Here is a 22,744-nt window from a genome sequence, read left to right on the forward strand (position 1 = left end):
TACAGAAGAGTCTGGCGCCCGTTGGGATGGCCCGAAGCCCATTCTGCAGTAAGGAACACAAGTTGCTGATTCTGAATTGCCCCTCGTAGAACACCAAACGGGACACCACACAGTCAAATTGCTACATAGCTAGCTGATTTAGTTTTTAAATGTGGAAACATCAAAGAACATCGAATTGATTCACAAAATTTCATCAAGAGTCATTGATTTACAATTCTACAACATGTGAATTTTCAAATACCTAGTAAGCAACTTATTCTTCGGCAAAAGGCCCAATTTTTTTCGGAACATTTATAACCGTTGTGTTTTGGGCGCGCTTAAATGCAACGCATACTTGCTTCAGGAAATCTCTAAACGGATGACTGACTTCCCTTATGAAGTTTAACTTTAGAAATATGTTTATTTGCATCTGTTTGTTGTTCGGGGACATATTCTTTTGGTTTTACAGCTTTACAGCACTCTAATTTGCCACGATTCCACTCGAGCAGCGTCTATTATTTATCTTCATATTTATTTTGATTCAAAAAGAAACTACCTACAAATGGTGAATCTAAATATTGCATTTGTATCAGAGGAACAATTAATCCTGATTGATGTCTGTGGGAGTGGATTCACTTGCATATTAAATGGAAATAAAGACTTCCTAATACGAACCGTATGTGATAGGTATTTTGCACATAAGGAGGTATCTGACAAATGGAGCATTCCTTTGAGCTTAGTGGAAGATTCGTTTGGTTCGAATTATCGGTTAGATACAGTAATTTTGCCCCTGGAACAATGCATGACTTCTGCATGTTTCGATGTAATAAACACAAAAAGTCCGAGGTGCTCAAACTGGAAAACCAAATTCCTACGGAATCGCTTTTTCGCAAGAGACAGTTCGAAACGCTTGCATGTTGAGGTGACAGTAAAAGGATTAAAGCCAATTCAAAAGCTCCGAGGCTTAATGCATTGTCACCCCTTTGCATAGGGGTTGCATACATCTATATGCACTGCTAACGGTTGTGCAAGCACTTAAACAGGGCTGTAGCAGCGAAAAGAATTTAGTAAGAGATCAGTAGTGCGAATGAAATCAAGCATAGCATACTGGTAAAGTTAACAGAGAAGGCAGACCAGATCGAGAGGTTGGGGAGAAGGGAAGTAGTGGGTGGACAAGGCTATGATAAAAAAGGTGCTTATGATTGTGGCGGGTCGGAAGGTCATAAATGCAAGTTGGATTTTGGGGAAGAGGAATTTGGGTGTAGGCGTTTCTTAGAGATCTCTTCGACAGAAGACACGAACTCAGCGCGTGTCTCAAGGCCACATAGAAAATCACAACGCCACTGGATAGACCTACTCAACCTATAAGTAAAGAAAATTCCCAAAAAAACGGATGAAAAGTCTACGCAAATCATAACGCATAAATGTCTGTGTTAGCAAATGCTGCAAATAATTTCTTGTCAACACAAATGACTAAACTATACCGCCTCTCAGCTAAGTATTACACGATTGTAATATATTCTCCACCCCAGTTATGCATAAAAAATAAGCTTAAGAACGGATTTTCATCGGTAACTTATCTTCCACATTCACTACTTGGAAATCATATTATGCAGCTAAGTTGTCTCAACTTCACTTTCGACTAGACAACAGGCCCTAATTCTACAAGACTTAAGGGACCGGTAGCTGTAATAAAAGGTCGAAACTGTTGTTCGAGAGTGATTTATTTTGGTGGTAGAAAGTGGTAAATCCTTCAAATTCTGCCTACAAACAAATTGGTCATCGTTGCATGTGGCCTAATTACCAACACATCCATGTGATTTACCGGTAGGTTCAGAGGCTTCTTCTGACTGCTCTCTTTTTCGGCCGCTATAGCAGCAGCGTCGACCGCCCAGGGATTGCCGCCGTTCACGGCAGAGGGCACCCTCGCGGGAGGTGTGGGGGGTAGGAGGCCGCCGGAAAGCTCCTCCTGTCCTCGAAAAGGCTCAAACAGCAACTCCATCGGATTGTTTCCCTTCCCTGCCTGGTTCTCCGCTGTCCTACCGAAGCACTCATCCACCCAGTTGCACGTAGACACCTATGCACACATCAACCCCGACACTTCGGCCTCGCTTTTGAAATAAATGTACACAAGAGGGACAGCTTTAATTACGGGCTCACTCACCTTCTCGTCATTCGGTACTGACGATCGAGTGGCTAGTTCCAAAAAGCCATCTTCGCCACCCGGACTGCGGTAGGGCATTTGCAGTGGAGGAGGAAGACTTAGTGAGTTGCTACCACCAGGACTAGAGGAGTTCTCAGTACCCGATAGCCGTGTACCGTTGTTAGCGATCCCACTTCGGCCCGACTGCAACGGGGAAAGACTGGGGAGTTTGGGACTTCCACTAAGGGAAAGCTGTCCCTGCACTGTGTGTCCTGAGGAGGAGGTTTTTCGAAGCGACTGATGCCGAGAACCAGGACTCAGCATGTTCTGCACCATTGCGTCCAGCTCTGCAAGCCGCGAAAAACCCTCTGACTTTGACCCGGAGTAGGTGGATGGCTGGGGGAAATGAGATGATGTCCTCGGTGACGCGACGCTCTGCAACGCAGATTTCTGTTGTGATACAGCGTTACATACTTTTCTTGGATTGGCAAGCTTAAATTTCGATTACATTGTCATAATAAACAGTTTTAAATAAATCCTGAATAAAACACTGTGGTACAAGTTTACATCTTTTAGCAGGAAAGGCATGGGGTGTGCTGCCGACATTTACTTACAGACACGCCGTTGGAAACTTTGGAAATTGAGGTAGCAGGAGGAACTGGGGAGAGATTTTCCAGACGTTTTAACCGCAGAGCCATTTTCTGAAACCCTTCAGAAAGATTCCTGTTTTGGTTGAGGAGCTGTTCGATTCGATACTAAAAAGAGGTAGATGCCATGAATGGCCGTTATCGGTGGTATCGATGCAGTGTTTTTACGGGATTTGAGGCATACTTGCCCTTCCATACGCGCTGCAGCCTCCAATCTGAGTTGCCTCATTAGCCGATGGACTTGATAGATGGCTATTTTGGTCTCTGTCTCCTGGATATTTAGCTGCCGCTTTAGCACATCGAGTGTTTCCGTAGACAGAACTGTCTCACTGTTGGCTACCTTTTCTTCTAGCTTTGCTGAGTCAGCCGGTGTGGAGGCCAAGTTGGGAGCGGTAATTGAAATCGGTATTCCCATGGTAGGATCGCCGCTGTTTGATGCCTCCTTCGAAAGTTGGTAGGAAGAAACTGATCTTAGGTCATTTTTGCACGTCCTAGTCATTTTGGCTCCTAGAATGTCCAGCTGCCGAATGAGAGAATCGTGCGTCTCACTTAACGTTCCGACACGTCCACCCTATGGAGAAGTGTAATAGGCCAGCAAAGATTATTCCTTACCAGATATGGAACCCATGACATCGAATCTGACTGACGTTGCTTTTCTTTCGACACAACCGGCTGATCACTCGTTAGGCTACCTTGAAGTTCGCTCAACAAACGACTAAGTAGAACGGGATCAGGTGGAATACTGGACTGGCTTTGCACTGAATGTGTGCTACCTAAAAATAGACAAGTTTGAATTTAATAAATCATGTGCAGACTGAGATAAATAAATCATCACTTACTTCCACACAAAATTTCGCGTGCAAGATTTGTATCAAGCGACTGACTTTGCGGCAAACCGAAGAGGGGGAGAGAAATAGGTGTTGGATATCCTAGACCATGCCCGAATCGGTCCCATGCTAGGAAGTCATCGTTGGTGATGCTCTGCTTTATGTGCGAACGAGGATAACGACGTGGAACATCAGAGCTGTCACTTGAAGCATCGCCATTGTTGCTGAAGGCACGATGACGACGCCGACGTAGGCCAGAAGCGGCCTTCTTTACCTTCTTCAACGTCAATGGAGTGATGGGTTGCTTTGAGTCCTCGTCAGAGGCCTCCTCGCTGTAAATGACGCTCCTCGCACGATCTTCCCTTCCATTCTTCCCAGGGTCCTCATCGGAGCTGCAATTCTTTCGTCGCGTCCGATGTCGTCGCCTGCGCGGCGAATGCCATTCGTTCTCGTCCGAGGAGTTCTCGCCAATGGGTGGTGATTGACTGCGGTGGTTCTGCTGTAGCGGTTTTCGACGGTGTGGTAAGGTCGTGTGAAAACTATCACCACCTCCTGCAGTCTGACCTTCGTCGCTCTTCTTTGAGGCTTGATCGTTTTCCTGCTTTTGAAGTGCCAGCCGATGACAGACGTCAAAAGCCTGGCCAACAGTTCGAACTATTCTCATCGCCTGCAACTGGGCGAAGAAGACGTTTAAATCAAACTGTTCGGTGCATTAAAAGTGTATAGTCAGAAACCCAAATAAACCATTATTTACAATGTTAAAGCTAAATCATATCGATGAAGTTGAATAAAACGCATTATCCATATCAGATTGATGTCATTTCAGTTGGAGAGGAGACCCTAAGGCTAACACTGTTTGACTTTAATCATAAGGTGCCCAACTTTGTTTATGTTTTCCACTGGTAAGCTACTTCGACGCTTTGATTGGGCATAAACTCAAAGTAAAACAATTATGCAGACTATGCCGCTTTATCAACTCACTTTTTTATAAGCCTTGAAGACGTAGCATTTGAAGCAGCTGCTTTTGCCATCTCTAGCAATATAGCTGAATATCTTCAAATCCTGAGAGTCATGAGAGACGTAGAAAATTCTGGAAGGGCGGAATAATAGTGTTTTTTTACAAAGAGCAAATGTATTATTTCAAGCGATCGCGCCGATCAGGCACTGGTTGGAACCGCGCATACGTTTTGCAAAAGTGCTGTCTCATCATTAGTACTACTGAGTGTCAAATATCTAGTAATTATCTAGTCACTACGACTATATTGTTGGAGTCAGGTCTAAATGAATGGAAATCGAGGCTTGAATAAAAATTCACGGGCATAAGCGGTATTCGAGTAATTATGATTTTTAGGTAATTATTAATGCATAGAAAAGAAACCATTGAATTCGAAAGCGTAGGAAATCCACCTTCAGGTAACCTGATCTCCCTTTGTACAGTTTACACAGCTCGACATAAGTTAAAGGCGATTCCTTTTGGGATCACAGCTATTATTGCTTTATTCGTGAGAATTGCACTATTATGGTAGTTAAAGGGTACTTGAATGAGGTAATAACGTTCACGACTTATATTTCGGAGAGGTACAAGTGCCGTTTGAATTTGTATGGACGCGGTCTATACTAGGCGGATTCCACCAATTCTAGGGGTGTTTGAGAAATATTTCGAGACACTCTTGTTTACTCAACTGCATTCTTTGCACGACCAATTTTTAGGCCAAAAAATACCATAAAGGTCCTCGAGGCCCTCAGAGACCTCACAAAATTGCTTTTAAACATTCTACGAGGGCTATGAAATCACCGAACAAGGCGCATTTGAAATTCCAGGCCATTCATACTTTCTGGTTGAAAGTTATTGTAAAATGTTAAGACCCAAAAAACTTGAGCAAAGTCGTGGCACGAGTATCGAGGTGAGACATGGTTTTGGTGGGATGAAATAATAGTGCTTCTTTTGCAAAGACCTTGATATAAGGCGTTGAAACTGTCGTGTTTCAAAAATATGGCTTTGAAATTTCTTAAAGTCTATGGAAGCTTCCTAGTAGAACAAAATTATACTGACTTCACTGCAGATTTTTGAACTTTTCTGATCAAATCAGTGGCATTAGTATTGACGGATGAGACCAACCTGTAGATAGGATGGAAGAGTATTACGTTGGCGGGATGTACGCAGGAGAGGGCAGAGGCGTTGCGCAAACCCAAGCCGAGAAGACCGCCACCGTTGCTGCCACTGTGGCAGGAGGGAGAGGAGGGCGTCTGAGGCCCGCCAGTCCCACCAACCTCCATGTTCATTGAGGTAGGTATTTCTATAACAAGGACAATCACAGCATCCGCTGTCAGTAGAGTGCTCTTTTTCTCGCATTTAAAGCAACTGCATTCCCAACAAGGGGTATTGTGAACGCAAAAGGGCGCTTATTTTGAGCATAAATTAATATCCTCTTGCTCTCCTTTTTTGAACTATTAAAACCTTAAAAACAAATGTTGTAAGATTTAAGAAGTCAGCTGCTCATTTTAACCTTTTAAGGGGAACAAAAAGAGCTGTTGAGCTTGCCTACATTAAATACATCCTCAAGAGGCTGAGTAAGCTCCCTATTGCCTAGTGCAACAAAGTACGGAATACGAAGAGCTATAAAAGAGATGTCAACTGCCGCGATTGTTCTACTTACGACGTTTTCATACCATAGCCGAAAACAATGCTTGCGTATGTTGATAATGGCTCTCCATGCTACCTTCCCGGAAGGCATTTTAGTTTACGTATACTGAATTAGGTGAAACCATTTTATGGCAAAACCATAAGTGGCTTGCAATAAATGCTGAAAGTCGGACTTTTGAAGGGGTAGAAGAATCCATCAAAAACCACTTTGTCATAGCGATTAAAACTTTTTACATTATGCAGTGATAACAGGTAGGCCGTACATACTTTGTGTCCGTAGGTAAATTTAGTCAGATTAGCTCACCAGTAGGGACTGGAGTAGTCGATCCCGATATTTTGCTTAAGGCAGAAGAGAGCCTGGTTCCGACCTGTTGAAAATTTAGAATATGCTAATTGACTCAAAAAGTGGAATTTACTTTTGGTTTCTAAACCACTGGATATGAATGCTTGATAATTAGAATACAATAATAAAAACGTAAAAATTTGCTACTGTCAAACTTTAATTGATATGAATGTACAGGGTATGCAAAAATGCCTCATGCAATGGCATCGTTTCTTCATCCTCAATTCAAAACTGTGTGTGAAACAACGCTAATGCATGTTTAAGTACTGCAATCAGCCAACAAAAAAATTAACACGGAAAGACTTGCCACCTTTGGTTTGTTTCTTCCGTAAACATAGACACCGTCAGCTGACACTTTAAGTAACGCCTTCTGTTTCTTCACTCCTTTGGCTTTGAACTCATACTAAAGATGTAACAAATGTGCAAGGTGGAAGCAAAGGGGGTATCGTGCTTAAATATAATACTTTCGGAGATGTTACTATGTAAGAAGAGAGGACCTTGATTGTAGGTTGGTGTTTTACCAGTTTCTTACAAAGCTTTAGATAATCTATAGGGTGGTAATGTCTGAATATCGAAAATACCAAAACCGAGGCCTTAAAAATAACGATTATTCATAATGGCACGGACTTTATATACGTATTCAGTTGTGCTGATTGCAGTGTGATTAGGAGAAAGCCGAAATTTATAGCGTATTTATTAAGGAAATGATTTTAAAGTATTAAAGAGTCCGTCATTACACTTCTGCAATATAGCCTAAAACTACATTGTGGAATTTCACCATTGACATACCGGGTGTCTCGTGATTCCATCATAGTTAGGTACTTTGGCGTTTCATAAGTGCAATAATTAAGTACTCCGAAAGGTCTGTAGTGATTTAGTTTGAAAAGAAGGCAGCGCATTTCCTTTCTGATAGTTCAGAAGACAATCCTGATTCAAAGTCATTATATTTAAAGGCCGGAACAGAAGTTGTATTACGTAAGTGGCTGAAATTTAGTTTTCCGCCTACAAAAGTTAGAAACTTGCAACTTTTGCGGAAGTATTAAATTTATATCTAGTCCGGCTAAGTGTAGCACCAATTGACAGGATGCAAGTCGCAGAATTGGCAATTTTCTAATTAAACTGACCTGAAGCTGTAAAGATTGAGGCATATTTTCTAGTCAATTTCTATCATTTCTCAAAAACCTATCGCAGTTTATCTCACAGTTTGCAAGAGATGTGCCGACTATCGGGGTAAATATTTGTTCCAGTTGTGAAAAACATAAGGAAAATTCATTTATTGGATAAAAATTTCGAGACTACACTAAATTACGTTTGATAGGATAAAGGAATGAAATTATTATGGTGTGAATTTGAGCAAAAAACAGCTCACCCGAATGCGCCGCATGGAGGAGACGATTTCTAGTCGATTTTGGGGTCTCGGCACTTCCATCGCTCCAATGAACTTAAACGAGATGCCACGTTAAGGCCATGCACGATAGAACCACTTTCAAATTGACGCTAAACAGCCAGGCTGCCAATATTCAGGACAATTTTCAGGGGAGGTTACAGTTTGCTCATTATAAATAGTTCACTAAACTGTCAGAAAGATGGCCCGCGTTCTGTTAATCTTGCACTGCTCTTTCAAGGAGGATCGTATTCATTTAATCCAGCGAAATGGTTAATTTACTATGTCTGAGAACTCGGCATAAAATATGCAGATGCAATTACGAATTGCAAAGTACAGCAAACAGACTTACCGTAGTCAAATATTCGTAAGTTAATGGACAAACCACCCCAGAAAATTTTAACATTTTTCTTGAAGATTGAAACAAACAAATCCAGATATAAATATGTGCACAGAAATATTCAAGTAAGGATGTTACTTTGATAAGTTAAAGGATTCTCATTCGTAGTAGCTATTAATATAACAAATGCATTAGATCCTGTGAGTGAAGAGTGTAGCATTCGGTTATTTGTTTGCCTAGAAATAACTTAAATATCAGAATATTGCAATAAAACCTTTTTGAGAAGATTGAAGGGCTTCTTTTGATAGCCCTCCCGACGCCAGTTACAGGTAGCCTTAAAGGGCATTATGCCTCAGCGAACACGGTAATGTAAACGCCCTGCTTAGTGATGAAAGCGAAATACTATCACATGCGAGTCGTGAACTCAACTTGAATAATGCTGCTGCAGTCGCCATAAATCCTTAATGGGCAAAATAGATGATGGTACTTTAATGTTGATAGCCGGAGAGGTGGATGAGAATCGAAATAGCTGTATTAACTTTGTCAGAAGATAAATCGTGCTTTGAAATACATTTTGCCCAAATAACTTTCTCCGCCGACTAGTTGAAGTAAACTGGCCGAATTATTAATGTTCACCTTGCCTCTTGGGTATAAGTGGTTAACATGACTGTTGAGACTTTGTCCCACCACATGCTAATAGACTCCTGCTAAAACGAAAATCAGGTTTAAGGCCAGATGGCTGTATGCCATCTCTTAACTCCGTGATTGTCAGTGACAGTGAAGTAAAGTGAGAAAGTGTTTGAGACCGCAAAGGGGGACTGTAAGTCTGTCAAGAATGGTATCGGAAAAATGTTTGAGGTAAAAGTTTATTTTGGTAGGGGAGCTGAACTGTCAACAGTCAAATGTGAAATCCGTGCCCTCAAGTGTACGTGATTTACTCGTACGACATGCTTAAACGTGCACTTCACATGATCTGCCATTTATTAGAAAAAGCGGCCGACACTGAATTAGGGCTAAACTATGACTCCAAGCCTGTGTACTGGTATATAGATGGGCGGGTAAAGCGGTCAAGCAATTTTAACAATCCAGCAGATTACTAAAAGTCAACAGAGAGCTGATCCAGTAAAGGTTTTGGGGCACACGACCCCATCCACCGACAACTCATTTACCCTATTTCATAAACAACAACATCTAGAAATTATATTAGCACCAAAAATCAACTTCATTTTAGTGCATATGTCCATTTATCTATGTTACAAATTATTCCGAGTTTTAGACTTAGTGACTTGAGCCTATTTCTCAACCACTGTAAGCGCATTTAAATGCCGAAATAGAAATTCACAAAAGTCTATTTCCTTGCCAATTTCTCCAAATGGGCTCTCTTGCCCTGATATTATAGTTTAGATTTTTTCAAAAAAGCTGGGACAAGTTTGTTTATTTGTTCATTCCGTTCCTAATTTTTGGCTACACTCCAAAACACCACCAATTTTTTTTCAGGAAGTGAAAATGATGGTATTTCCTGCTAAACAACCATCAAGATTCACATTAGCTATCTTAACTAATAAAGAGCGTAAATTTCACCAAGCAGCTATTTGCTATTTCTCCTAGTTTATTTGGTAGCACAAATTGCTCATAGGAAAATTGCCCGGAATTGCATAAAATTTGCCACTTCATTCCTTTAATCGTGCTGAATGTCAACAAATGACAATGCATTGGAAGTCTGACGCAAATAAAAACTATAGCTTTTGCTCTTAAGCCTTTAACGGTCACGAGTTGCATGCATTCTTCTATATTCTGTATTCTTATAATGTGTTCTGTATTTTTTCTTTATGGCACAGCTTGAAGCTTATTAAGAACCCTCTATAGTTTTATCTTCTTCTACCTTAATTAAGGTTTGGTACGTCTGCTAATGCAGCTTTAATTGTTCAAATTTTCCACCAAGTGACAGGTTTCTCTTTTTCCTTCCTACCATTGATAACATTTGATGATGTATTTTTAAACGGACACCTAATATGTTCAGTCGCAAAAACTGCATGTCCATGCCACATCGCGCACGTACTTACAAAAGCGCAATCTTTTCCAGTATTATCTACAGGTATCAACTTCTGCCAAATATTTCGAGGTCACATAAGTTTAATCTGAGGATTCCTTTTACAAATAAGTAAGCAGACTCAGTCTTTCCGGCAAAAAGGAAAATTTTAGAGTTAGCTCTAAACTGAGATGTGGTGTGGACAAATCAGATTTGAAGAAATCACATTAGCCTAACGTCATTTCCGCGAATTTTATTTACTGCTAACTCGATTTTGTGCTTTGGATGAATACAAATGTTTTAGAGTGCCATATCAAGCCCCAAGAACCTCTGAATGGAGGACTTGAAATTAATCCAATTTTGTTGGTATCTTGAATCTTATTCTTGTTGTCAACTTTTGCGCATTTCGGTTTTCGTTTTATTAACATGACTGTTAAATGCCCAACTGTAAAACGCTCCAGCTTCGCATAGGGAAAATTTCAGCTAATGGATTAAAAGACTCAGACCGTTCCTGTTAATAGATCTCCAATTTTATTTAACAGAAATATCTACCTGAAAGGAGAGAAGCAGAAAAATAAGACATTTGCTGAAGCTCAAATTCCGCTTCCATATATTTAACATTTGGCTGTGTGCATCACTTTTCAAACTTTCCTAGCAAGCCAAGACTTTGGATTATTTACTTTGAATCAAATCCCTGCGGGAACGAGAATGTATTTTGACTAAAGGCATTACTACCTCATGTCTGGGAATAATGGGGTGTGACTAACTACCGATGACTGCAACTATGGAACCACTCTAAGTCAACGCAGTCGATTTGTTAGCTAAAATAAAACATCCACTGTAATTACATGATAATGAAAATGAACTAAAAGGTACCATTTATACATTGAGCACGATGGCAAAACACCAGCGTCAAGGATGTATTTTGAGAGTGAACTGAGATCGCTTCGCTTCGGGAGAAGAAGAATCACCCAGGGACCTTTTTACAGTGGCTCTTATTTAGAGCAATTCATTATGAAGAAGTTAACCTCAGGCTTGATCCTCTAATGCTGGTACATTGGTATGCTAGATAGGATTTTGAAAAGCAGAGCAGAACCCTGGTGTCAATTTTACCACAGCAGCTGCTGTTGTTGTGAGCTTCTGGATGTGAATAAAGCGCCTACTTAGCGGAGGGATGCGTGCATCGCGTCGGACGCGATTCCGCTCGCGTGCTACTTCGTATTATGTCCTGCTGGTGGTGCTCGCGGGGCGGATGCTAGTGTCCGACGTATCTCTCAATTATTCACGACTCTTACACACCCCAAACTATGGTTGTGCTACACGTATAGAAGGTATGGTAAACACCGAAGGCCATTTCCAATCTGCACATTACATCCATTGGAGGAGTGAGGTGTAAGTGAGTGTCCAAATTAAAAGGGTAAGTTTGGATTCATCTTCTTATTTGTGATCTTATTTGAATGTGACATATGCATGACGCTGGACTTCGTTCAACAAATTAAGCACGTACTTGCACCCTTGATTTTCCAGAATTAGTGTTTCCTCCAGACAACATCTCGACAATCTAATCCATTAGCTACCTTATTTAAATTTACACACTTTAGTTTTACGACACTGATATCATTTAAAATGTGCTGGCTTAGACCGGTTTTAATGATGCGATTTTAACTGAAAGACCACTTAGTTTAACTGTAACAAAGTAAACGAGCTTTCTCTGAAAAGTGAAGTAAAAAGACTGACAAGTGTTTGAAGTTAAAAAGTGCTCTCTGGCAGAAGAGGAAACTGTCACAACGATAGCTCTCGATCACATTTTTCCATAAATCAACCCTAATCACTAGCACGCTTTGCATCACACTTTATGCATATTCACAAGTGGCACTTTTGGGAAGGAAAAACAGTGCCGTCACAGAAACAAATTCAACATTATGAAAAAAGTCAGTTACGGTAATACACAAGGATGGTGTATTATTCTTGGTCCGAAATTTGGTTCAATGAGTGGATTTTATCCTCGTAACATTGTTTCGGAAAGAATGATGGGTTGTGAGAAGCATAAATTATTCAAAATATAAAGAAGGTTGAGTGTAGTGACTTTGGTGTGATTGTACAGAGGTCTGAAAAAATGTATGACGAAGCCTCAAATAAAGAGCTTGAACTGCCAATAACCCTCGATGTGGAGAGGATAATTTTCGTCTAGTGTCAGCTGCCGCGTGTGTATTCCGATTAATGCGTCTTTTGGATGGCAAGAGAAGAAAGCAGTAAAAAGCTCACCAGTGTCGGTGTTGGTGCGTGTGTGCTTACAGTGGGGCAGAAATAATAAAAGCAACACAGAAAACTGTCGCCGCAGAGGGTGAAAGTACGAAGGTCTTTCTACGAGTCGTGACCGATAGCCATTACCAAACAGCTACACCATCCACCGCAGCAGAAAGACTGACCGAACAGTTTACATGTAGTTGGTGGAGCGAGCACTAGTGGACTGTTTTGCGCTCTCTTTAATTACCCAAGCCATAAGTGCACAAAAAATGCAGTCTTGGTTGAACTAGATTGCGAATGCAAATGGGTAAACTTTACTTCCTTGCTTTTTTCGTCACAATTTGAAGTTCCGCAATTTGATACATTAACCGCTTATCACAATAATGTGCAAACCAGCACCTAACATTTCCTTTACCAAAATTTACTTGTCTTCATAATTTCAACTCTCAGTTCTTTTTATGCGCCAGCAGAACTCTTGCATCTTGTTATGAAAATTAGTTTCCCAATCCAAATTCATTATGACTGGTGAGGGATATGCAAAATCATGGTTAAGCTGTGGTTGTTATAACCTCTCATTACCACTTTTTCTGAGATCTAAATTTAAACTCAGAAGCAGCCATCAATGAGAAAAATAATATATTTTGATGGAACTTAGCTTTTATGGAATGATCCTTTTAATTATTAGCATTTCACCAGTTTCATTTATTTACCCTCACTGTAATAACATTAACTGAACAGAGGAACACGATTGTTCCTCCTATCGACGGCAACAATATTAAGGAGTCATAAATTGCTTAAGCAATTTTCAGGGAAAATTTTATTTGCTAAAATGTCATTTAATAAGGGAAAATGTGTATTTCAAGTATGGGATGCATTCAGCGATTCTGTGTCTCATCCAACTGGGAATTCATTGATGGGTCCTACAACTAACTGCATGATTAGTGGCAGCAGAGGTAGCGAGTCGTTTGTTCGACCATTGTCCGAACAAATGGAGTGTGAAGGCGTACAGTTGTTCGCATGACCATGTGGCTGTTATTGTACTTCTGTGTGGTGTGACCAGATTGGGAAATCGTCTTCATGACTAAGTTAAACCACGACTGTCTAGGCTTGTCAAGACTTCTAAGAAATTTGTAATTATCACGATTAATAACAAAATGGGTTTTTGGATAGTCAAAATGAGATTACCCTAGCTATCTCTACTTTTTCACAATTCCCACGCTTTGATAGACTAGGAAAAAAATTTGCTAGCCACAGCTTAATAGGCAAACAATCGTAATGCTAATGAGTGTTGAAATGATGCTTTCGCCAGGCAGTGACAACATCATTCAATCACCTTGATCGATAAACTCGCGCAATTCCATCTGGCTAGACGAAAAAGAAGGTCCAGTGCTCGAAGTCGATTTAAAAATGATCTCGAAGCTCACTGCGAATTTTTGGCCAATACTTTTAGAATGAAGTCGTCCTGTGATGCCCAAGGATGAAGCAGTAAAGGGAGTGAGCTTTACGAGTAAACCACCCACTTTGCGCGGAGCGTTCATACACAGGCTCTATTGTCCTTTTTAATTATCTCCACCCATCACCAATACCAATTTTCCACTTTTTTGTTCTTTCAGATAACGTTCATAACCAGACAAACGTTTGTCAACTGGGAAAAGATATTTCTGTTTGATAAACTTTGCTGCTACATAAATTTGTTAAGTGGGTCACCTTCCAATAAAAAGCGAAGCAGAAAAATCAAGATAATGTAGTTACTGGTTGTACATTGGCACGACATCTGTCAAAAAAGGGGCATCTATGCCTAGTGTAAGAAAAAACAGCTCACAGCGGGTTTTTTACCCACTTGAATGCCACATGGTTCCCTAACAAATAAGTGAAACGGAAGACTATTAAATCGAATTTATCTAAGTCCTTTTAGTAGGTCATAGGAAATGCGATTGCAGATTTTTTGACAACTTGCCACTCCCATATGTTCAGCCAATGATTTGGTAACTTTATTTGAGCTTAAAGGTTTTGGCTGTCAAACTTGCCTACTAAAGCCTACTCGCATGTTGCGAGACAATAGTATACACTCTTGTAAAGCCACTTTACCACATCATTAAAATGCCCTAATTAGTCTTAAAATCCAGTGCTATTAGTGCCTGAAAATACTTTTAAGATCTTTACGGAAAGTTTAAGAATAAATAAGGTAATTGCTGAAATAACAGCAATTCTTGAAAGACATTTGAAGCGGCACTTAGGAGTCTGAAGGCATTGCATCAAACCAAAATTTCCTTAAAATGTGTGATTAAGTTAGAAAATAAGTAAAACTCCTAAAGTATTTCTTTGTTTTCCAATAGTAATGAGAATCCCAATGAGAGAAACTCTGTGTCTGGAACTGGATATTGGAGCCTCGTTCCTTAAAGCTTTCGTGGGAGCGATTTGGATGTTGTACGAGACACCAAACTTAATAGTATGCCCAAATGAATTATGTAATTACATCGTTGGCAAGCACCAGATCCATTCCCCCCAATATAAATTAGCCGAAAAGTGCAAATTACAGCGAGATTCATGAGTCTGCACATTTGTATTTCAATACTGCGCTGTAGGTGTGATGCATTATTCCGTAGAATGGTTGATCTTCACTGTGAGGACACAACGCGGTGTAATCGCAAAAGAATGCTGTTCAAATTTTTATTTTCACTTCAACTCAGTATCTTGCTGTTAAAAATGACAATATAAATTAGCTGAAAAAATTGTATCTTGCAGTGCATACGGACTTCTCGGGGGAGGACGCGGATAAAGGATTTGCATTCTAAGACGTTATGAACACCAACTGTACCTTTCAAAAAAAATTAATTTCATTCTAGAAAAGGTCATACGCGCCTAATGTATGAATAACTTATAAGAATCGCAAAATCCAGCGGAGTAAATTCTCAGGTTTACACTCTCTAAAAAATCGGCACTGTTTCCAGAAATAAGCTGGTGTAAAAAAGTGAAAATCCATTGCATGGGTGAGTGAAAGTACATTCGGTTATGGAACTACAAGGAAAATTTTTAACGGAGGCCCGGTCTAAAACCGGTGTTATCAGATTTGAGGTAGGGCAGTGCTTTTCCTCATGCAAAACAAATGCAAGATGCGTCAAATCTTAGCAATGTTTCTTCATCGCTGTCAGGTTTCAGGACTACTGGTAGCTTCTGTCCCTTTTTTGCCACTGATCACTTATTTTTTCAAGATTTAATGAGATTTAAGATTACAAGAAGCAGTCTATCATAATTCACCAAAGTGTTTTTGTAATTACTATGTAGTTAATGCAGTGGGATTGTTTTAAGCATAAGCAAGAAACTGAAGTGAAACTAACATTAATTTTATCACTACCTCGAAGCTGGCTCTAACGTGCAATCGCAATAACTGAAAACTTTTAGCAAAAAATATTATTTTTTACCTTAACGTTAGTACACAGATCGACAACAGATACAGCAGAATCGAATGTCTCATGTGTTCCCACAAAGTAAGTAACGATTTGACAGGTGCACCTTAACAGCCGTAGTTAAATAATTTCCTGACTGTATGAAATAAGTCGCTGTTTCACATTCTACCTCCACTTTCATCAGATATAAATGCAGCTTACGATTTGATCTTTATAATAAAAGCAAGGTCATGGGTATGAAGTCAGTGAAGCGGACTAAACATACCTTACAACAAAAGTGAATACCATGTTTAAAAACCTCGTCACTGTATACGGGGACCCGAGTATCCAAGCCGTCATCCAGCATGAAATCATAATTGTTTCTCCTGAAAGGCATTGCTGTGCGTCTCTAAGAGCAACGATGATCAATGAAAGTCCATGTGAGAGGTTGAGTTTGCACGCGCTGTCCACACAAGTTAACCTGTCAGTACACTCGAAAAATGTTCTCTACATGCTTTGTCAACAATTTGTTTTTTCCCCTCATCCATGTATTTTCCCATTTCACGTATTCTGCTAACACGTGGTTGGCTGCCTGTCGGCCAATCACCTCTGGCCAAAAGATACTGTACCCACTGGCGCAAACTAATTATTCTCTTGTGACACGTCGCGCATCATTTTTAAGGAGGGGATTCTTGTGTTGCTCCGATTCCCTTAGGAGCTAATGTAAGAAGTCTCCAAGTGGACGAGCAATTCATTTGCCTAATAGTTTCCGCACCCAGCTCTTAAATTTTTAAGCAGCTATATGGAGACATTGTGTGACATTGAGCTTTGGTTTTTCTGATTCATATTATAATGGACTTTCCAATCTTTCCCTTACAACAAGACTTTTCATAGCACATTTTTAAGACTTTCCTGGTTGAAGCTCCCTCTATGTAGCACAGTGGCAATGTTATCGTTGTTCATCAGAATTGCAATCCTGTGATTTGCCGTTTCGTGAATGATAGTGTGACCATCTAAGACGCATTATCTTTTTTGTGTTCCTAAAACTATGCTTCTAGACACGCTAATAGACGGTTTCGTATAGATTGCTGTGATAGTGAGAAGAGTAAACTCGGTTTTTAATTAAAAAATAATTCAAAATAAAAGTCTTATTTTTCGCGCAAAAAATCCTCATCAAGCAATTAGCGTTATTTGACCAAATTTTCGGTCTTAAGACAAAAAAAGTTTTTACCTAACTACCTTCCCAAAGTAACTCTATCCAGGGCAAAATGGAATAAGTTGGATTATAATAAAAGTGTCGAGACCTATTTAGGCAACATTAAGTAATCACCCTTTGGCAATAAATGCGAAAAAATGTAAAATTTGCAAGTCGGTCGGTAAGATTGAAACACATTCCAGACGAATTTGCAGTAAAAATAAAGAAAACTCCTCCGTATAGCTTTTTGCTCTCTAAGGAGGGGAGTGCTGAAATGGGGGATATGTGCACCTCCTCTTTCCTATTCGCATAATAACAACTGTTTAAAATAAAGAAGTCAAAGCTGTGAATTTGTGTTTCGATGCCGCCTCTGTAGACACGAATGCAAAAAAAAGTACGAGACAGGGATAATGTTGAAACATTTTGCACAAGTGTAGAAATTTCTACTCAACTCTGCTGTTCAACTGGGGATTCTATCAAGTAACAAACTTCGTTATTTACATTATCTCCACAGAAAGTGATAAATTACTGATAAGCAGTTCGACAAGGTGAACAGATAAGTAATAATTTCCGGCAATTTCGGGCTTGGACATTGCTATGATGATGACAGCATCGCCACTGGCAAATAAGCCTAGGATGGTAAACTCCACAGAAAATAAATTGCCCTTTAAATTGCAAAACTGTCAAAAACCCCAGCATTTCGTCAACACACTACTGCTAGACATGCCAATAAACCAAATATCGTGGACTTTTCTGCCTGCGGACTACTCTGAAAGTCCACACTGAAACTGAATTTAAGCATCATTTAAGCTATTCAGGTCAACGTGTTGCAGTCAAATGAAAATAAGCAAATCAAAAGCCAAACACATTGCTCATTTCTAATAGACTTACTTTATGAAGCAAAAAATCAAAAGGATGTGATTGTCATTTGCCTGGATATAAGTGCAACTGAAGTGCACCACCGAGCAAAGTGAAGCCACCTTCGCTCATGAAAGCGCATTTTCTTGTCTTCCGAGTACCATTCGTGGATTTAACAATGTTTGGACTTAATAGGAAACCCGTTTTATTTGGTTCATTACGAATATCCAAATAGTTTATACTAAATTCTACCAAGCTAAAGAGCTTTTTGCCATTGCGTAATAAAAACTCGAATTTCGTCTTTAAGTCATCCAGTGATACTGTTGCAGGCATATTGCCCCGCCTTTGATAGGCAGTGGACTTTATTCGATAGCTTATAATAATGTGAGGTGCGAAATAATTTAAATATTCCTTTTTGCCTTGATTAAAAGTTTCAAAACTGCGCACATGTGGTTTTTGACTTCAGAGCTGCTATCATAGATATTGCGAATGTATGAACCAACTGTCGTTCATTTCATGCTCTTCTAGCAATTCTATTCCATCTTGCACTAAATTGGCATTATTTTTGGGCGAAAAGTAAATCCCATACATAATGTATTAGTATTCGGAAAACGTATGTTTTCTCTACCTATACTTGAGCGTGATTTGCCTGTTCAGAAATGAAAAAAAAATGCGAAAAAAAAAACAAAGTTTCTTCTCAAATAAAGTGCTTTTACAAGAAATGAGCTCTGTGGCGTTTGTGTATTATTTAAATAACTTACTCTGCAGTTGATAGCAAAAGGTAGCCTCTATTTGCTCTACCTATCCAGCTCTACTTGATGCTTGAGCTCTTACCCGACCAGCCACAAATAATTTACTACACTTGCGGCTTCGCCTTCTATCACAAGTCACTTATCAATGTCCGGTTTTCTAAGGATTTGTCACATTTATGGGGGGAATTTTCAATAATATAATGAAATTATTCTATACTTTAGAGCTTAGCAGCGCCCCCGGCTGAAAAACAATATCACTATACTAAGATGAGATGCCTATTTTTCAATTTTTTATTCTTTTCATCAGAAGAAGCGTAAATCTTTATTTACCGGTCACCTTATTAGCACTAGTTAACAGCGATTTCTTAAGCTTGTGTGCAAATCAATTCAGGAACAAAATTTATTTAACAAAACTTGCATCATTTGTAGCATTTTAATGCCTATCTTGTAAGTGTACAAAGATATAATGGAGAGTTTCGCAGTTGTGTACAAGTAATTGTTAATGCTTGAAACATCAAAGGTTTCATCGCTTCACTTCGACAAACTGTTCAGCATCTAGTTTAATCCGAATAAATCAGTATTACAAACTCCTGTTGTAGAATAGTCATTTACGATAACATCCTAATGGAGCTATGTTATAGCAGTTTAAACTTTTTTGGCAAAACCGATTCTATGTGGTTAATTTTGCACTACTCCTCATTACGGAAATGAGACATTTTAAAACAAAATACTCTGCATAAAATACACTCCATTTTTGCGTTATTGAAAGTCTGGGACCAAAACAGCCTCAGGGAATGCAACTAATGGATCGACTGTCCTCTAGGCAAGCACCCACTAAAGCCTTAAATAAGTCGAAAATTCCAAATAACTTGTTCCAAAACTGAGCCGAAGTTCATTGGCGTAACCGAATAGTCACATGAATGACTGAGCCCTACCCAAATTTCACCCAGCAAAGGGAGCTCATGCACTATCTGATAAATTGATCTGTGGCTTAATAGGCGAAAACGCTGGGGCACGTAAAAGTGATCGCATCGGGCAATAAATCCTTCCATTACTCCCGGTCTCCCAGTCCCTCCCACCCTCTTCACTGCCCTCCTCCCCGGACCCCTCGCTCGTAATCGCTCTCATCCCTGAGTCCATCCAACCCACCGACTCTGCGAAACCTTTATGCCCCTTCCAAAGCCCCGCGTGCGCCACTGCGAGCTTCGCGCTCACACAGTGTATGAACACACACCCACCGTAGGTGGTTATCACGAGTTCGGATCGCCCGCTTAGATCGCACAAGAACGCATTATTGTCACAAAAAACTTTGACTACGCTAAATACGACAACGCGAGTCCTTGAACTGCATCGAACAAGCCTGATAGCAAAAAGTTGTTCAGAAATGGATGCTATGGTTGCCAAATCCGAAAAGACCCAAAGTGACTATCTTATAAACTCGAGTCGTTTGTCGAAAATTAATAACATATAATTGTCATTCATTCAACTACCTTTCATACCAAATGTACGTATTATTGGACCACCCATTCTACCTGCACTATAATACTTTCCTGACCGTAAAATAGGCACACTTTATTGTTTTTCTTCGAATCACCATAGATACAACAGATAGTAAAATTTACTAAAAGATAAGTACAATCTTTTTGCATAAGTAGAAGTGGCGTAACTGCCATCCTTGTAAAACCTGAAGAAATGGCATGTGAACATACTACCTCATAAACTAGATGTATCATCAATTCGCTGTCTGATCACCTGATATTGAGGCTCTTCAAAAAAAGAATGAGAATAAATAATAAAGGCTTTGGAAATATTTGATGCAGTCAAATTTAGTTAACTTACCTTTGAGCTCCTTTGTAGAGACCACTATACTTCTGTTGCATGAAGCCTGGGGTAATTCAGAACTTCTCATTTTTTTACATTAATAACATAAATTACGCCGACACTCACATTCCACCCACTTGTGTGAATAGCCGTGATGTAGGTCGCTTGGTAGTAATCTATGCATGAATGGTAGCAAATATGAGATATTGTGGATGCGCTAGAGCCGCTGCGATTCCCCACAAAAACGAATCTAAGCAGTAGCTAGTTACAAGCTTCTCATCCCCTAAACTGCTGTACCTTCCAAGAATTTCAACGTTTGCTAATTATGGAGAGTATTTTAGGATCCATGGTTCTAATATCAGTTAACCCGGCGTAGTGGCGGGAATTTTGGATGGGGGATGGTTGGTGTAATTAATACTATTTGCAATTTTATCGTGGTGTATTTGTGTGGAGCTTCCTTTTGAATTTAAAAACCTTGACTAGAATTCAAACTTTTGAATGGGACATTTTCACCCATGTTGATAAGAGATACTTCATTAACTTATGGAATACTTGGAAAGCTGACTAATTATGATTTCTCACACGTTTAGAAGATATGCCGTTTCCGTGAAGATTGGGGAGTTTTTGTATTTTTTGCAACAAAATATGAAAGCCGACTAAAGTAGCTGGATGGTTCCTGTAGAATTTTCCTTAAATATTAATGGACCTACTTATATTTATTTTGACTTAATAGCTCTTTAAGAAATAAAATTGCTTACTACCTTTTTAAACCTAATGCAGAAAATGCAAAAATAACAGTTGTTTTCATGTTACTGTTTTACTTCGAAATTGAAGATGGATTTTTACAGGATGGGTTGATTTTGTTGCATGCGAAATCAGCTAATGAAAGAATACCGTTTAAAATCTAGAGCCGGTAAGAGAGATTCTGCAACATCTTTTCAATGACACAGATACACTATCCCCATCATGATTTACTCGTGTGAGTCATACCAATACCACGTTTTGAACTAAATAATTAGTGAATACCCAACTTTATGTTAATTTGGGTAATTTCCATTCATTTACTTATTTAGGGAAAATAAGGTTGATTGAAAATTCATTTCGGCATTATTGCATACGTTTGTTTCGTACACATAATCTCGTGTGCCTAATTGCCCGCTTTCTGGTATGCGGTTTGGTGTTATACTAATGAATTACAGCAGGCAAGGGAGGTGCTGTGAACTGAAACGCGGTCCATTGCGTGATTGAGCCTACGCACAGGTACAGCAGCTCCTCGCTGAAACAATGCTACAGTGTAATTTATGCCATAGATGCCAAAAGGCTGACAAATATCTGCTGCAGGGCATGCGAGTTTACCCCCCAGGATTATGCAGGTATAACACCCTGCATAGTGTGGCACGTACGAAGGGGGTGAACTGTTGCAAACGGAAGGCATTTGATGTGTGAAAAATACTAAAGCCCAATTGCTATCTTTCGTTTCATATTCCGGCAGTTGTTACGATAGTTTCGTAGTTAATTTTGCAACCTCCAGGCAACGGTTACAAACATGCACGAAAATTCATTTCTACCTTTCGACAATTTATGTAATTAGTTAATTCGTTCTGCGCAAGCCATATTTTGGTTCATTCGTAGAGAGATTATTTACCGTCAAAGACTGCTCTCCTTGTTAAAATGTGGACAAAAAACCCCCCCTTTTTTGATTTTTGGGTCCTTTAGGTGTTGACCTTGTAGCTACTGACATCTACAACCTTTCATTTTATTGAATGTTATCCACCAGCTGCTTCTGCTAGACGTGTGAACGTGCGATCAAAACTGCCTACATGTCCTTTAAAGTAGAAGAAGGTTCAATATTTGCGACCGAGGTACACAAATGGGAACTTTGTCTCATTTGGTGACAGCTTATCACTTCCTAGTTTACCTTTTTAACATCATTATTGAACTTCATCTTACATTGTCAAGTCATGGAAAACTATTAACTTTAGCTTTTCACTTCTACCCAAAGGGAACTTTTTCAATAGCTTAAATTTTCAAAAGTGGTCGTCAATACACCATGTTTTCACTATTTACGAACTGTGGACATGAGAGCCTGTACAAAATCCCGAAGACGACTACGTCTGCCTTCACTGTCACAGCATGTGAAAATGTCTCC

General features: G+C 39.7%; 2 protein-coding genes across 2 annotated transcripts in view; one reads left to right on the plus strand and one right to left on the minus strand. All coding sequences in view use genetic code 11, as the record gives it.

Moving 5' to 3' along the window:
* EGR_02541 (Actin-related protein 2/3 complex subunit 3) overlaps positions 1-8,012 on the minus strand; it is a gene marked incomplete at both ends in the record, with an annotated part of 9,506 nt that extends 1,494 nt beyond the window's left edge. Inside the window, 11 exons of the mRNA XM_024491790.1 lie at positions 1,805-2,056; positions 2,144-2,518; positions 2,737-2,877; positions 2,954-3,340; positions 3,382-3,542; positions 3,609-4,296; positions 4,578-4,686; positions 5,716-5,958; positions 6,545-6,608; positions 6,887-6,986; positions 7,953-8,012. Coding sequence (XP_024353941.1) covers positions 1,805-2,056; positions 2,144-2,518; positions 2,737-2,877; positions 2,954-3,340; positions 3,382-3,542; positions 3,609-4,296; positions 4,578-4,686; positions 5,716-5,958; positions 6,545-6,608; positions 6,887-6,986; positions 7,953-8,012 — 2,580 coding nt within the window. The remainder of the gene's footprint in view (positions 1-1,804; positions 2,057-2,143; positions 2,519-2,736; positions 2,878-2,953; positions 3,341-3,381; positions 3,543-3,608; positions 4,297-4,577; positions 4,687-5,715; positions 5,959-6,544; positions 6,609-6,886; positions 6,987-7,952) is intronic.
* A 4,179-nt stretch (positions 8,013-12,191) lies between these two features.
* On the plus strand, positions 12,192-15,301 carry EGR_02542 (hypothetical protein; the record flags this gene model as incomplete). Its single annotated transcript, XM_024491791.1, has 6 exons — positions 12,192-12,277; positions 13,034-13,108; positions 13,239-13,300; positions 13,393-13,445; positions 14,197-14,327; positions 15,169-15,301. The coding sequence occupies 6 exons, from the start codon at positions 12,192-12,194 to the stop codon at positions 15,299-15,301; spliced, it is 540 nt and encodes a 179-aa protein (XP_024353942.1).
* Between the last annotated feature and the right edge of the window lie 7,443 nt (positions 15,302-22,744).

Source organism: Echinococcus granulosus, assembly GCF_000524195.1.
Source record: "Echinococcus granulosus chromosome Unknown EG_S00011, whole genome shotgun sequence".
Lineage (NCBI taxonomy): Eukaryota > Metazoa > Platyhelminthes > Cestoda > Cyclophyllidea > Taeniidae > Echinococcus > Echinococcus granulosus.